This window comes from Ursus maritimus, unplaced genomic scaffold (assembly GCF_017311325.1).
Source record: "Ursus maritimus isolate PB19 unplaced genomic scaffold, ASM1731132v1 scaffold_17, whole genome shotgun sequence".
NCBI lineage: Eukaryota > Metazoa > Chordata > Mammalia > Carnivora > Ursidae > Ursus > Ursus maritimus.
Window position 1 is genome coordinate 36,783,446 of NW_024424119.1, and position 13,743 is coordinate 36,797,188.

The 13,743-nt window shown below is 41.3% G+C and overlaps 1 protein-coding gene across 1 annotated transcript in view; it reads right to left on the reverse strand.

Annotated features, from left to right (window-relative positions):
* The window catches only part of ELP1 (elongator acetyltransferase complex subunit 1), a 57,307-nt gene that overhangs the window by 9,662 nt on the left and 33,902 nt on the right, over window positions 1–13,743 (reverse strand). The window contains exons 29-34 of the mRNA XM_008707928.2: window positions 11,824–11,885; window positions 4,566–4,628; window positions 4,132–4,192; window positions 2,401–2,514; window positions 1,792–1,903; window positions 313–440 (exon numbers count right to left, since the gene is read on the reverse strand). Of these exons, the coding sequence (XP_008706150.1) occupies window positions 313–440; window positions 1,792–1,903; window positions 2,401–2,514; window positions 4,132–4,192; window positions 4,566–4,628; window positions 11,824–11,885 (540 nt within the window). The remainder of the gene's footprint in view (window positions 1–312; window positions 441–1,791; window positions 1,904–2,400; window positions 2,515–4,131; window positions 4,193–4,565; window positions 4,629–11,823; window positions 11,886–13,743) is intronic.

A 13,743-nucleotide genomic window follows, 5' to 3' on the forward strand; every position in this document is an offset into this window, starting at 1 on the left:
AAAAAAAAAAAAAAAAAAAAAAGGAATATGATGGGGTCCAAGCAGGAAGCTGTCTTCACAGTCCTTTTCCCCGGCTTCAGTACCAATGTGTCCCAGTGGGGCTAGGCGGGGGCCAATGGAAGAAGGCTTCCAGGTTCCCAGCTGAGGGTGATTCAGGAACATGCCCTGAAATGACACTTCCTGCCTTCCTGCTGAAAGTTTCTGTCCTTCCTCAAGTTGGGAAAACTGTGTATCTTAACTATCTGCTAAACTCTGTCTGTGCTATCCATTTACCTTTTTTTGTGGCAAGAATCATCAGTATTGAGAATATACCTTTCAATTTTTCAGTGCTCTGTACAACTTCACTGAGTGCCTCTAGAAGCGCCAGATCCTCCAGCGGACTCCCTTCTTTGAGGCTATGCTTCTTCCGCTCTGCTTTGCGGCGATTCTTAGATGATCGCCTGTTAGAAGAAATTGGAAAGATGTTATAAAAGGGGTTCTTTCTGCACTGAACAGATTCAAATGAATGTACCTGTTGGCCACCAACTTTCTGGGAACCCAGAGAGTCTACAGATGGTATGTGTATTTGGGAGAAAATGATAATGAGGTGTTGGGAATGATAGCTAAAATAAATTTGGGAAAGGCAAGTCTGACAGGCAGGAAATAATAAGGAAACCCCTAAAAAGTAGTATCTGGCCTTGAAATTTTAATTAAAATACAGAGTAAAGTGAGGTTATATTTGATAATGACAGCTGGAACAACAGAACAACCAACTTGAATTTTGTAATGAAAAACAAATTTAGAGTAAAACTTATTAAATAAGGAGACATAGACATAGCACACTGAAATTTGGATATAATAAAATATATATGAATCCTATATGTTTCCTGCTCAGAGGTCTTTAATTATGCCCCCTGTCTTGTCTGGGACTCTCCCACCCTGACTCCGAAAAGCCCAGTTTCTAGCTGCCTCTCTTACAGTTTCTGATCCCACCATATAACCTCAAATTCCTAAAGCATGATTTAGTTTTATTTATCTATTTTTATTTTTTTTTAAGATTTCATTTATTTATTTGTCAGAGAGAGCGAGCACGCACACACACATACGAGCAGGGGGAACGGCAGGCAGAGGCAGAGGGAGAAGCAGGCTCCCCGCTGAGCAGGGAGCCCAACGCGGGGCTCAACCCCAGGACTCTGGGATCATGACCCGAGCCGAAGGCAGACGCTTAACCAACTAGGCCACCCAGGTGCCCCATCATGATTCAGTTTAAATACACAATCTTGCACTGTTTTATGTTTCCCAAGGATGACTATAAGCTCTTATAAACCACATCTCCTTAAAAGTTTTTGGTAACATCCACTACAACTAGCATTTGGGTATTCTGACCAAATGCTACACTGAGTAAGCACGGTGACTTATTTTATATTAGTAACCTCTTCTAATCTTGACTTTGAACTGAAGATGCCTGATATCTTTTTTCTTTATAATCTTTTATTTTTTTTCAGCACCCACACAATCCGGTCACCTAATATTTGTTAAACGAGTAAAATCAGATGTTATAAAAACTGAGTACCAGAGTAAGGGCCTCGTGGGCACAGACAAACACACAGTCCACAAAGCTGCAGCAGAAAGACATCTGCACACCAAGTCTAGTTTCTGAGCTGTGTGGGGAAAGCCCTTGTACACCAAATCCTGACCTTGAGAACTGTCCTCGCCCCCCTGCACTGTCCTGATGAGAACCTGACCTCCTTACTTGCACTTTCTCCATCTCCCCAAGGCCTGGTCCACGTGCTGAATAAACATGATACATACGCTGATATCCTGGAGTTGCTCTGGGAATATTTGCCGCTCATGTCACTGCCACTCATGACACTGCTAGTTTCAGAGAAGAGGTCGGACTCTTGACCTTGGGGCACCTCATCATCTAGAAAAGAACCAGATACAGGATGAAAACTCCCTGCTGATGTAGGTTTACCTTCAGTGGGGTAAGTGGACTATAGTAAACCAAGGCATATCTGAGGATGGATGAAAATTATTATAAAGTAGATCTCAAAGTGAAACGAGGTAATATTAAATACAGTTATCACTACCACACACCAGCACACCAGTACCAAGCTTGTTTTTTCTTTTCTTTCCTTTCTGAAAGCAAAGGAACCTTTGGAGGCAAGGAGGCTCATTCTGCTCTGCTTGGTGGGGGTGGACGGAATGTGTAGCAGAGCTCTTCCCAGTCATGCTTGGTCCTGCTCCCAGCCCTCCCCACCACGCACCAACACAGACGTACATAGCCCCTACGGGGTTTCAGAAGCCTTAGACATCCCCCAGCAGGGTAATCACAGTGAAGGAGGCAAAATAAGCAGCTCAGACGAAGTGTGACGTGTCCCCACCATGCCCAAGCGTCCATGTCTTCATGCCGACACTCACCCAGATTCACCTGCTGTGCCTGCTCCTGGAGCTCTCGAACCACCAATAAACGATCTTTATGGCGACTGAATGTGGCTGTCTGAGAGTCCAGAAGGGCCATGTAATTCTTCTGGGCTGGCGGTGCAGATGGAAAATAATCTGAGCAAGATGTTTAAGTCAAGAGAAAAAACTCGAGAAAGGCAGTGAGGGAGTAAGAATTTAATAAAAAGAAACAGGTTACTAGGTTTTCCAAGCAAGACTTTTTCCTTAATGAGAATTAACCTGCATTGTTTTATTAGGAGAATGAACTACTCAATGAAATTCAGATTTCAGAGTTCATCAACATCATCTTAGAATACTCTCTAGCACTAAATTAATAAAATCACCTAACAAAGACTAGGTACCGAAGAGCGGACTAGCAAAGAAAAGGAGTATACAAGGAAGCTGTTAACAGAAACAGGACAGTCACTGAGATGCTTCTGAAACACAGATATTAAGTCTACGCAGATGAACAGTCAGCACTTTCCTAGGTGCTCATTAGAGGAGAAAATCCAAGCAAGAGACAGCTAGATGGACGGCTGGAGGGTCAGGAGGGAGCTTTCAGTAACCAGGTAAGGGTACCTACGTGAATGATATGAAAAGAATCCTCCCGTGGTGTTAATGAGGAGGGCGGAGGGGGACGCAGGCAGGGTACACGTGTGAGTATATGTACACATCAGAAAGGCCAGATCCTACTCACAGGGCGGACTGTGCTGAAAAGAGCTTAAAACCAACCCCCACTGCTGGAAATTTCTGTAAGCCAAACAGATGTCCTTCTTTTCCACCCAAGTGTTCCAGAACTGGTCAAACTCACCTGGTTCAACATACAAATACACACTCCACTTGGATTTACTAACTGTAAACATTCTGCTTTCTGTTTCTCCCCATACACACACACACAACTATTATTTTTGTGGGACCTTTTGAGAGTAGGCTGCAGGTGTGATCTTTCCCTCTTAAATACTTCAGAACCTCTCTCCTAAGAATAAGGACATTATTATGATCTCATTGGGTCATGGGATCAAGCTCCGTGTTGGGCTCCACACTCGGCACGGAGTCTGCTTAAAATTCTCTCCCTCTGCCCCTTACCCCACTCTCTAATAAATAAATAAATCTTTAAAAAAAAAGAATAAGGACATTATCTAACATAAGCACAATACAACTATTAAATACAAGAAATTGGCCACTGACAAAATACGATATTATCTAATATCTAGTTCATACTCAAGTTTACCAACTACACCCAAATATAAAGATTCTTTTTTTAAAAAAGATTTTATTTACTTATTTGACACAGAGAGAGAGAGAGAGCGAGCACACAAGCAGGGGGAGCAGCAGGCAGAGGAAGAAGCAGACTCCCCGCTGAGCAGGGAGACCGATGTGGGGCTGGATCCCAGGACCCTGAGATCATGACCCGAGCTGAAGGCAGACACTTAACTGACTGAGCCACCCAGGCGCCCCTACAAATATGAAGATTCTTAACCGTATATCTTATCACGTGTTTTTAACATTCATATGTCTTACAGACTACCATTTAGCAGTTTAGCATATTTAAAAATCCTGGTCAGAATTAAGTATTACACCCAGTGGAGAACTCTGATCAACTCTATGTAACACATGATTAAAGGACATAATAACAGGGAGTATTCTTCTTCTCTCTCGCTTCCCCACCTCTACACTTCCAAATGTAGAATTCCGAGATATAACCCTTACCTTCTAAAATGGAAGGCTTTACGTTGGTTTCTATTATATCTGGTCTGTTATATTTGTATACCTAAAAGGAAAAAGACAGTAATTTTAGGCAAGAAAACTGCAAGTCATTTTAGAGTTAAGACACTTGGAAGGATTTCAGAGGTCACCAGGTTATTTTCAAGAGGAGCAGGCCTCTACAAGGTAGCTGGAGAACATTCAACTCATTTCGGTAAAAACCAGTAATACTTCACATTTAAAGAATTGACTAATTCCAAACATCAAGAATAAAATTTTTAAGTGGTTTTAAAAATACTGCTTCTCCTTAGACCAGCAATCTAAACTATTTTGACTTAATTTTGCTAGCCTCAGAAGACAAGGGATTCCAGCTGACCCTGTCTCCCCTGCACTCTCGCTCTAAGCACCTAACACAGGGAGGATTTTAGAAGTTTTCCTACCAGTCTCAGAGCTTCTTCCCAGGCGGCTCCTTCTAACAGTAAGACCACAGCTTCTTCATAATCCTGACAAGGAAACATCAAGGAAGATAACAGGTGAATGGAGCAAGAGTGCCACCATGGCAAACTGCAACGCTGCCGACAGAGCGGCCTCTCTGCCCTCCGGCCTATCCCTGATGTCCCGGTTCCTAGAATCACGTCTGGCCTCAAGTCCCTGCTCAGTAAACAGTGATGCAAAAGACAACGTAGGGGGAGATGTAAATTCTGGAAATAACCATAAAACACAGGGCACCACCTCCCTACATCCCCGAGCATCGAAACCACCAGAAAGGTCTGACAGAAATGCCCACTGCCCCAGCTACTCCACCCAGTTCGACTTGGCAGGTTTAGAGGTTTCTAAACCTTTCTTTTTGCTCCTTAATGTTTTTTTTTTCCTCCAACTTTTATTTTGAAACACTTCAAACCTACAGGAAACTGAAAGGTGAGTGTAATAAACACCTGCATATCCTAAGTCCTCAAACATTTTTGATGCTTGTAGCCTTACCAGTAAAAATTTTTGGACATGTACTGCAGTATGTAATTACTTACTATACTTATAAAACATATACAACAAAGCATTTTTATAGGTACATTTCATGTTTATCTATCCACTACTGAAGTGCAGTTGGCACGCAATGTTATTATCAGTTTCAGGCGTCCAACACAGTGATCTGACAGCTCTGTACATTACTCAGTGCTCCCCACCGTGAGTACAGCCCCATCTGTCAGCACACATGATTCCAGTATTACTGACTATACTTCCCAAGCTGTACTTTTCATCTCCGTGACTTATTTTATAACTAGAAGTTTGTGAAACTGTAAGTAAGTGAAACAAAACACATTTTATTTTTTTTAAGGGGGGGGCAGAGAGCTGAAACAAAGAGTCGGACACTTAACCAACTGTGCCATCCAGATGCCCCTGTATCTCACAGCTTTAAAACGTGTTTTGTGGGGTGCCTGGGTGGCTCAGTTGGTTAAGCGTCTGACTTTTGGTTTCAGCTCAGGTAATGATCTCAGGGTTGTGAGATCAAGCCCCACATCAGGCTCTGAGCTGAGCAAAGAGTCTGCTTAGATTCTCTCTTTCTCTCCCTCTCCCTCTATATCTCCCTGCTACTCTCTCTTTCTCTCTCTCCCCCGCTCTCTCAAATAAATAAATAAATCTTTAAAAGGAAAAAGGTGAAATACATAAAACAACTAGCTGGGTTTCCTCCAGTAGTCATGGTGATAAAAAGGGGGGATGGGAATGCATTAGATTAAAACGCATTTAAGAGACATAAGATACAAATGCAATACATGACCCTAGATTGGAACCTATCTTGGATCAACCTACTGTAAACAAGTTTGGAACCAGAGGGAATTTGAATTTGAATTATTAGATAAATTAAAATGTATTAACATGGAAAGATGAAGACCATAAACAAATAAAGCAAATTTAAAAACAGCATAGTGTAATTTCGTTTTGGTTAAAAATGCCTCTGTGTGCGTGTGTGTGCGTGTGTGTGTGTGTGCAGAGAAAGCACTGTAGGAAGAATCAGAAATAGGGAAGACTAGCAAACTCTTGAGTGGTAGGAATGACATGCTTTGTTTTCCTAATTACTTTCAGCATTCTAAATAATCTACAATACATACATAGTACTTTAAATTATTTTTAATTAAAAATATTAAGTAAAAGCATTTTCTTCCCAGACCCCAATGCATATTCACCACCAACAGGCCCATACCACAGGTCCACAAAGGGACATAGCAGGGTATGTGCTGTGTGACCAGCAGTGTAAGAAAGGTGGGAGGGGAGAGTTGTTTTACCAAGGTGACAATCACATGACATACAAGCACTCTGAAGTGTACAATTTGTGGCATTTACTGCGTTCACAGTGTTGTGTAACCACCAACCTTTTTAAAATCACCTAATAAAAACACTCCCATTTCTCAGTCCCTTCCTCCCCTGGTGACCTCTGATGTGCCCCTTCTCTGGGTTTGACTACTCAGGACATATCATACAACAGAAACCATAAAATAGGTGACATTTTGTGTCTGGCTTCTTTCACTTACCATAATGTTTTCAAGATTTATTCAAATTGAAGCATCCATTGGTTTTAAATTCCTTTTTATGACTGATTAATATTCTTCTGTGTGTGTACAAATATGTGTGTGTGTGTACGTGTGTGTGTGTGTGTGTGTGTACCTCATGATTTATCCATTCATCTCTCATTGATGGACATCTGGGTTGTTTCTTCCTTTTGGTTATAAATAATGCTGTTATAAACATCTGCATACAGGTTTCTTTGTGGACATGTTTCCATTTCTCCTGAGTAGACATATGACTGTCATATGTTTATGTTGATTTTTTTTTTTTTTTTTAAAGATTTTGCTTATTCATTTGAGACAGAGCACAAGCAGGGAGAAAGGCAGAGGGAGAAGAAGAGGGAGAAAGCACTCCCCGATGCAGGGGAGCCCGAAGCAGGGCCTGATCCCAGGACGCTGGGATCATGACCCCAGTTGAAGTCAGATGCTTAACTGAGCCACCCAGGTGCCCCATATGTTGAACTTTTTAAGGAACCATCAAACTGTTTCCCATAGGGGCTGTGCCATTTTATATTCCCAGCAGCAATGTACAAGGGTTCCTATTTCTCTACATCCTTGCCAATTTTTCATTTTTTTGATTAAAGCTATTCTAGTGGGTACTGTGGTTTTGATTTGCATTTCCTTAATGAACAATGAAGCTAAACAACTTTTCATGTGCTTGTAGGCCATTTGTACATTTTCTTTAGAGAAACAGCTATTTCAAGTCTTTTGGCCATTTTAAAAATGGGTTGTTCTGTCTTTTTGTTGCTAAGTTGTAAAATTTCTTGATATATTATGGATGTAACAAGAAAACTATAAACCAATATCGCTCATGGACAAATACAAAAATCCTCAAGAAAATTTTAGCAAACTGAATCCACCAATAATGAAAAAGGATAATACATTATGACCAAGATGGGTTTAACCTAAGGAATGCAAGATTGGTTTAACATTCAAAAATCAATGTAATTCATCCTAGCCCTGGTCTAAAACATAATACCTTAGCTGAAAATGCACTTGACAAAATTCAATACCTCTTCATGATAAAAACTCAGAACCAAGAATAGAAGGGAATTTCCACAACCCGAGAGAGCAAGGATTGGCAATTTTTTTCTGTAAATGGCTAGATAGCAAATATTTTAGGCTTTGTGGCCAGACCATCTCCGTCACAACTCCTCAACTCTAAGGTTATAGCTACAAAAACAGCCACAGAAAAATATGTAAACAAATAGGTGTGGCTAAGTTCCAATAAAACTTTATTTATAAAAACAGGTGGCCAGCTAGATTTAGCCCATAGACTATAGTTTGCCAACTCCAATAGCCCTACCAGGTTCTCGCATCTATTAAAAAACAATAGCATGGGGCACCTCAGTGCCTACATATCTGCCTTCAGCTTAGGTCATGGTCCCAGGGTCCTGGGATAGAGTCCCACATCGGGCTCCCTGCTTATTAGCAGGGAGCCCGCTTCTTCCTCTCCCCGCTGCTCATGCTCTCTCTCTCACTCTCTCTCTCTAAAACAAATTTTAAAAAATCTAAAAAAAAAAAAAAAAAGCAAACCTCACACTTAATGTTGAAAGACTGAATTTCCACCCTAATATCAGGAAAAAGGCAAGGATGTCCACCAACCCCTACCATTTCTATTCAATACTATACTGGAAGTTCTAGCTAATACAGTAAGGCTAGGAAAAAATATAAAGGCATATGAATTGAAAAGATATAAAACAGTCTTTAGTCAGAGAAGCCATGCTCATTAATATAGAAAATCCTAGAGAATTTACCTCCAACGCTCCTAGAACTAATAAATGAGTTCACAGCAAGGCTGTAGGATATAAGGCCAACATACAAACAAAACAAAACTATATTTCTATTTACTAGCAACAAAAAATTGGGAAGTGAAAAAAAAAATACTAGTCAAGTCTTAAGATGACCCCAGCTCTGGCCAACGCCTTAACTGCAGTCCTGTCAACGACCCGGAGCCAGATGCCCTAACTAAGCCCTGCCCAGATTCTTGACCCATAGAAACAAATAGGTGTTTGTCATTTGAAGCTAAGTTTTGAGGTAATTTGTTATGTATCCATAGATACTCAATTCACCCAGTGTACATGAGTACAGGGTCAACGGAGTACTCCTACCTCACTGGTGGCAGCACAAAACGACAGAGCCACTGCAGAGAAGCTCTGCCCCTCCTTATTAAATTATGCACCACTTACCACGTGACCAGCACTCCCACTCACAGGTATTTACCCAAGTGAAATGCAAACATCTGTCCTCACAAAGACCTGTACCAGTTTATAGTCACTTTATTCTAACCCTAAACTGAAAACAACCCAAATGTACATCAACTTGTGGATGGATCCACAATTGTGCCCTATTCATAAAACAAAATGCCACTGAGCAAAATAAATGAGATACACAATATACTATGGATGAATCTCAAAAGCATATGACTTCCAGTTTCCAGTCCAACACACAAGGAACTTGGAAGACATCCCTCCATTGTAACAAGTAGAAAGCTGAGCAAACTGAAGAACTCTCCTTTGACCCACTGGAGAACTGAGGTCATAGGGCAAACTACTGCCCCCCCCAAACTGGAGAGACAGACAGGCAGACGCAGAGAGTTACAACTTACCAGAACAGAGCAGTGACCCACAAGTAGAGATCTCCACCAGAACCAGTACAGGGGTAGGAAAATCTGAACTGTAAGTAGCTAGTGGCTGAAGCACCCCTGTGGACAACGTTAGAGTTGAAAACTCTATGGACGTCCAGACTTAGGAAGGCTCCTACACTTTTGCAAGTTTTTACCGCTGTGAGCCCTACCAGGTTCTCACAGCATCAGATGAAAATCTGCTTCTGGCAAGAAGGGAAAAGTTGTCATTTTGAAAGCGCCCAGAGCATGCTGCTCTTAACAAGGCCTGATGTCAAGAGAAACAATTCTGCCAAAGCCTAACTGAAGTTGGTTTGACCAGGGCCTAACTAACATGACGGAAGAGAAATACCCAACTCCAGCTCCCCCTGGCCCTCCTGTCCTACCTAAGGAGTGAAAAATCTGAGACGCACTGGTGAAGTTCCAGGTCCAGGGACACAGGCTCACTAAAAGACTGAGCCTTAATCATAGGACTGTAGAACACTTCTCCTCTCCCCACACCTTACCACCACATCACTAAAGGCGTCTTTACCAAATTCCTCACACCCAGTACATAACGGGCAGGCTCCAACCAAAAATTACACAAAGGACAAAAACTGTTCGAAGAGCCAGGGCGAGCATCAGAACAAGACTGAGATGTGGCAGGGATATTGAAATTACAAGCCCAGGAATTTAAAATAAGTATGATTACACCTGAAACTAATATGCCACTGCATGTGAATTATTGAGTATAATTCTATAATTCCACCTGAAATATTAGAAAAAGAAAAAAAGAGGTATGATTATAGGCTCAAGGCTCTAATGGAAACAGCAGACAACATGCAGGAACAGACGGGTAATGCAAACAGAGAAATGGAAATTCTAAGAAAGAATCAAAAAGAAATGTTAGAAAACAAAAGCATTATGTGAGTGAAAGAAGCCAGACTAAAAAACCACATACCAGATGGTTCCATTTATATAAAATTCTAGAAAAAGCAAAACTGTAATGACAAAAAGCGCATCAGTGGCTGGTAAGAGCTGAGAGTAGAGGGAGAAGACTCACTAAAAAGGGGAAGCAGGGAACTTTTTGGGGTGTTACAAATGTTCTATTAGCATGCTTGTAGTAGGATTTGTCAAAACTCATCCAACTGTTCATTTAAAATTGGTATATTTTATTATATGGAAAGTATACCCAATTAAAAATGCAAATTAAATATATATATGTATTAATCTTCATTTAGACAAAAAAAAGGATGGTGGCATCTTATCCATGTAATTAACCATCTTAGATGGTATATCTTTCCACTCTAGACTTGTTATTATGCATATTTTATTCATTGATGTTTTCAGCTCAATCACCCAACATAATTTCTTGCTAGGATCTGTCAAATTTTAGTGATCTTCTTTCACTCATACTTATTACATGAAAGATATTCAGGTATTTTAAAAGCAACGATTATGTTATACAAATGTGCCTACTAGTAACAATTGTAAAAAATACTTTCTAATCAAAGGCTAAAACTCTAGAAGGCACTGACCCCTGGTGTCAACTGTGTACCTATGTCCTATTAGTTCATGGCCAGTGTCAATACATAGTTTGTTGGGTTTTTTTTTTTTTTAAGGTTTATTTATTTTAAAGGGCGAGCGAGTGGGGAAGGGGTAGAGGGCGAGAATCTCAAGCAGACTCCCCACTGAGCATGAGACTGACACAGGGCTCAATCTCACGACCCTGAGATGATGACCTGAGCCAGAATCAGGAGCTGGACACCCAACTGACTCAGTCACCCAGGCACTCCATGTCAGTGCATAGTTTTATTATTTTCATAATAAATTCTATAATTCTATCAAAAGCCAGTAAAGGTACTCATCTTTATAATCTGCTGGAAAATTGGAACCCATCAAGCTGCCTGAGATAAAAGACACTTCCAACAGAGACAATGGCTGTAAAAGCCAAAAAAGTATCTGAAATCCAATCCCTTTGTTTTAGAATGGTCCTTTCTCACTGTTTCTACTTGGCAAGGTAACATAAAAAGTACAACTCCCTTGAGTTTTAATTTAGTACTTTCTACCAAGGTCAAACTACTAGTGCCTATCGTGGTAGAGTGGTATTCTACCTTATAGAACTTATTGTTTAGAAAACTAATTATTTAGAAATAAGTTAAATTGGGGCGCCTGGGTGGCACAGCGGTTAAGCGCCTGCCTTCGGCTCAGGGCGTGATCCCGGCGTTCTGGGATCGAGCCCCACATCAGGCTCCTCTGCTGGGAGCCTGCTCTTCCTCTCCCACTCCCCCTGCTTGTGTTCCCTCTCTCGCTGGCTGTCTCTATCTCTGTCAAATAAATAAATAAAATCTTAAAAAAAAAAAAAAGTTAAATTTAGATGTCTAAGTCAGGTCAGCAAGAGGGAAGATCTGCAGAGCAAATACTGTCTCTGCACTTCCTAATTACCCCCAAGTTCCTTTAATTTTCACAGATCAGTGAGGTACAACTGGGAAGGCCCTGCTTGTTGACTGGGTGGCTGAATGGAGGAAATGAGGTTACCTGGGCATATTGTTCCAAGACTGTGGCCGCATCACTGTGCTTCCTCTGCTCAACCAGCTTTCCTGCAAAGATAATAAACATTTGACCATAACTGGCTTGCTAAGAACAGGATTACCTCACGTTGAAATGGTTTTTGGAGGTACTTTTTTTTTAAAGATGTATTTATTTATTTGAGAGAGAGAGAGAAAGCGAGCACGCATGTGTGCACACAAGTGGGAGGGGCAGAAGGAGAGGGAGAGAATCTCGAGCCAACTCCACACTGAGCACGGAGCCTGACACGGGGCTCTATCTCACAACCCTGAGGCCACAACATAAGCCCAAACCAAGAGTCGGACACCCAACCGACTACACCACCCAGGCACCCCTGGAGGTACTTTTTAAGTAAAAACAGTCCCCTACAAATTGGAGATTGTGCTCTACCGTGTACATTGAAATAGAACTGCTTTAAAACAGCATTTTCCAAAGTGTTCCCTAAGACTGTTCTGAGGATAATAAAAAGCAATACCAAAAAACCATTCTCGGGTCAAGTAAGTTTGTGAAACATTGGGCATAACAAGGCTCCACAGATTCCTCTGCTGAAATACTTCACTAACATATCTTTATTATGTATCAAACTATATACTTGTGAATATCTGTCAGGAAATAGGCAGGAATACCACAGCGTCCTATCTTAAATGGCAGTTACAATCTAAATTTAGCATGGAATGTGAAAACCATGGAGAGCCAAAATTAGCCATGAAGAAAAGCTTACAAAGGTACACGTATGGGAAACCGACCTAGCATCTCCGGCTCATCCACTTCTTCCTCAAACAGGAAGAGCCTCCTGTTGTTTGATTGAGCACTAAGATGAAGGTCGTTGGCTTAGGGGTCATGCAGTGTCTTTAGATCCTCGAATCACTCAGCACAGGCAGATAATCATGCTTCGAGAGGCACACGGAGCCTGAAGTCGACTATGGAGCTGGCAGACTCGTGTCTCCCATCTCCTGCTAACTCCAGCGCATATTCTCCCTGATAAAAACCGGAAGAATGACCTCCACAATTTCAACAGCTATCTTTCTTTTCTTGTATAAACTACCGAAGTTAAAGTGCACATGAAGTGACTCTACCTTCTAACGTTTCTCAACAATCTCTGACCACCTTCCCTACTGTTTTTTGCTAAACGTCGGGGAGAACTGGATGTATATACCATTCGGCATAACAAACAGCGAGGTAAGAGTTATAAAGAATGTAAGAGAAGGGGCGCCTGGGTGGCACAGCAGTTAAGCGTCTGCCTTCGGCTCAGGGCGTGATCCCGGCGTTATGGAATCGAGCCCCACATCAGGCTTCTCCGCTATGAGCCTGCTTCTTCCTCTCCTACTCCCCCTGCTTGTGTTCCCTCTCTCGCTGGCTGTCTCTATCTCTGTCGAATAAATAAATAAAATCTTTAAAAAAAAAAAAAAAAGAATGTAAGAGAAGATAATAGGGCCTAAGAACAGATCTGGAAGGTATAAACTACCACAAAATAAGCTTCTAAAGCAGAAGTAATAATGGCACTGGAATGAATAACTAAAAGCCCTAATACAGGGAATTCTCAAAAACTAAAGAGTTCACCATGGAAATGAAAAGGCCTTATAGAAGAGCCTACAGACCTAATAACCAGAAAATGCCAGAAAAAGAAAAGTGATAACGTCAAAACATTTTTATGACCCAAAGAAAAAGGAAGAATGCAAATAGCTAAGGAGGACATGTACGTATATTTAACACGATTTAATTTGGAATTTTTTCAGGACTGCATTTTTTTTTTGAAACGATAATATTTTTAAAACTCTTAAAAGAGCAAGGGGAGAATATACCAAACGAGCTGAGAGGGCAGAGCGCCTATTCACCTCTTCTTCCACGCAGTCCTTTAGCTCTCCTCCCTCAAAGGAATCAGACTCTGAC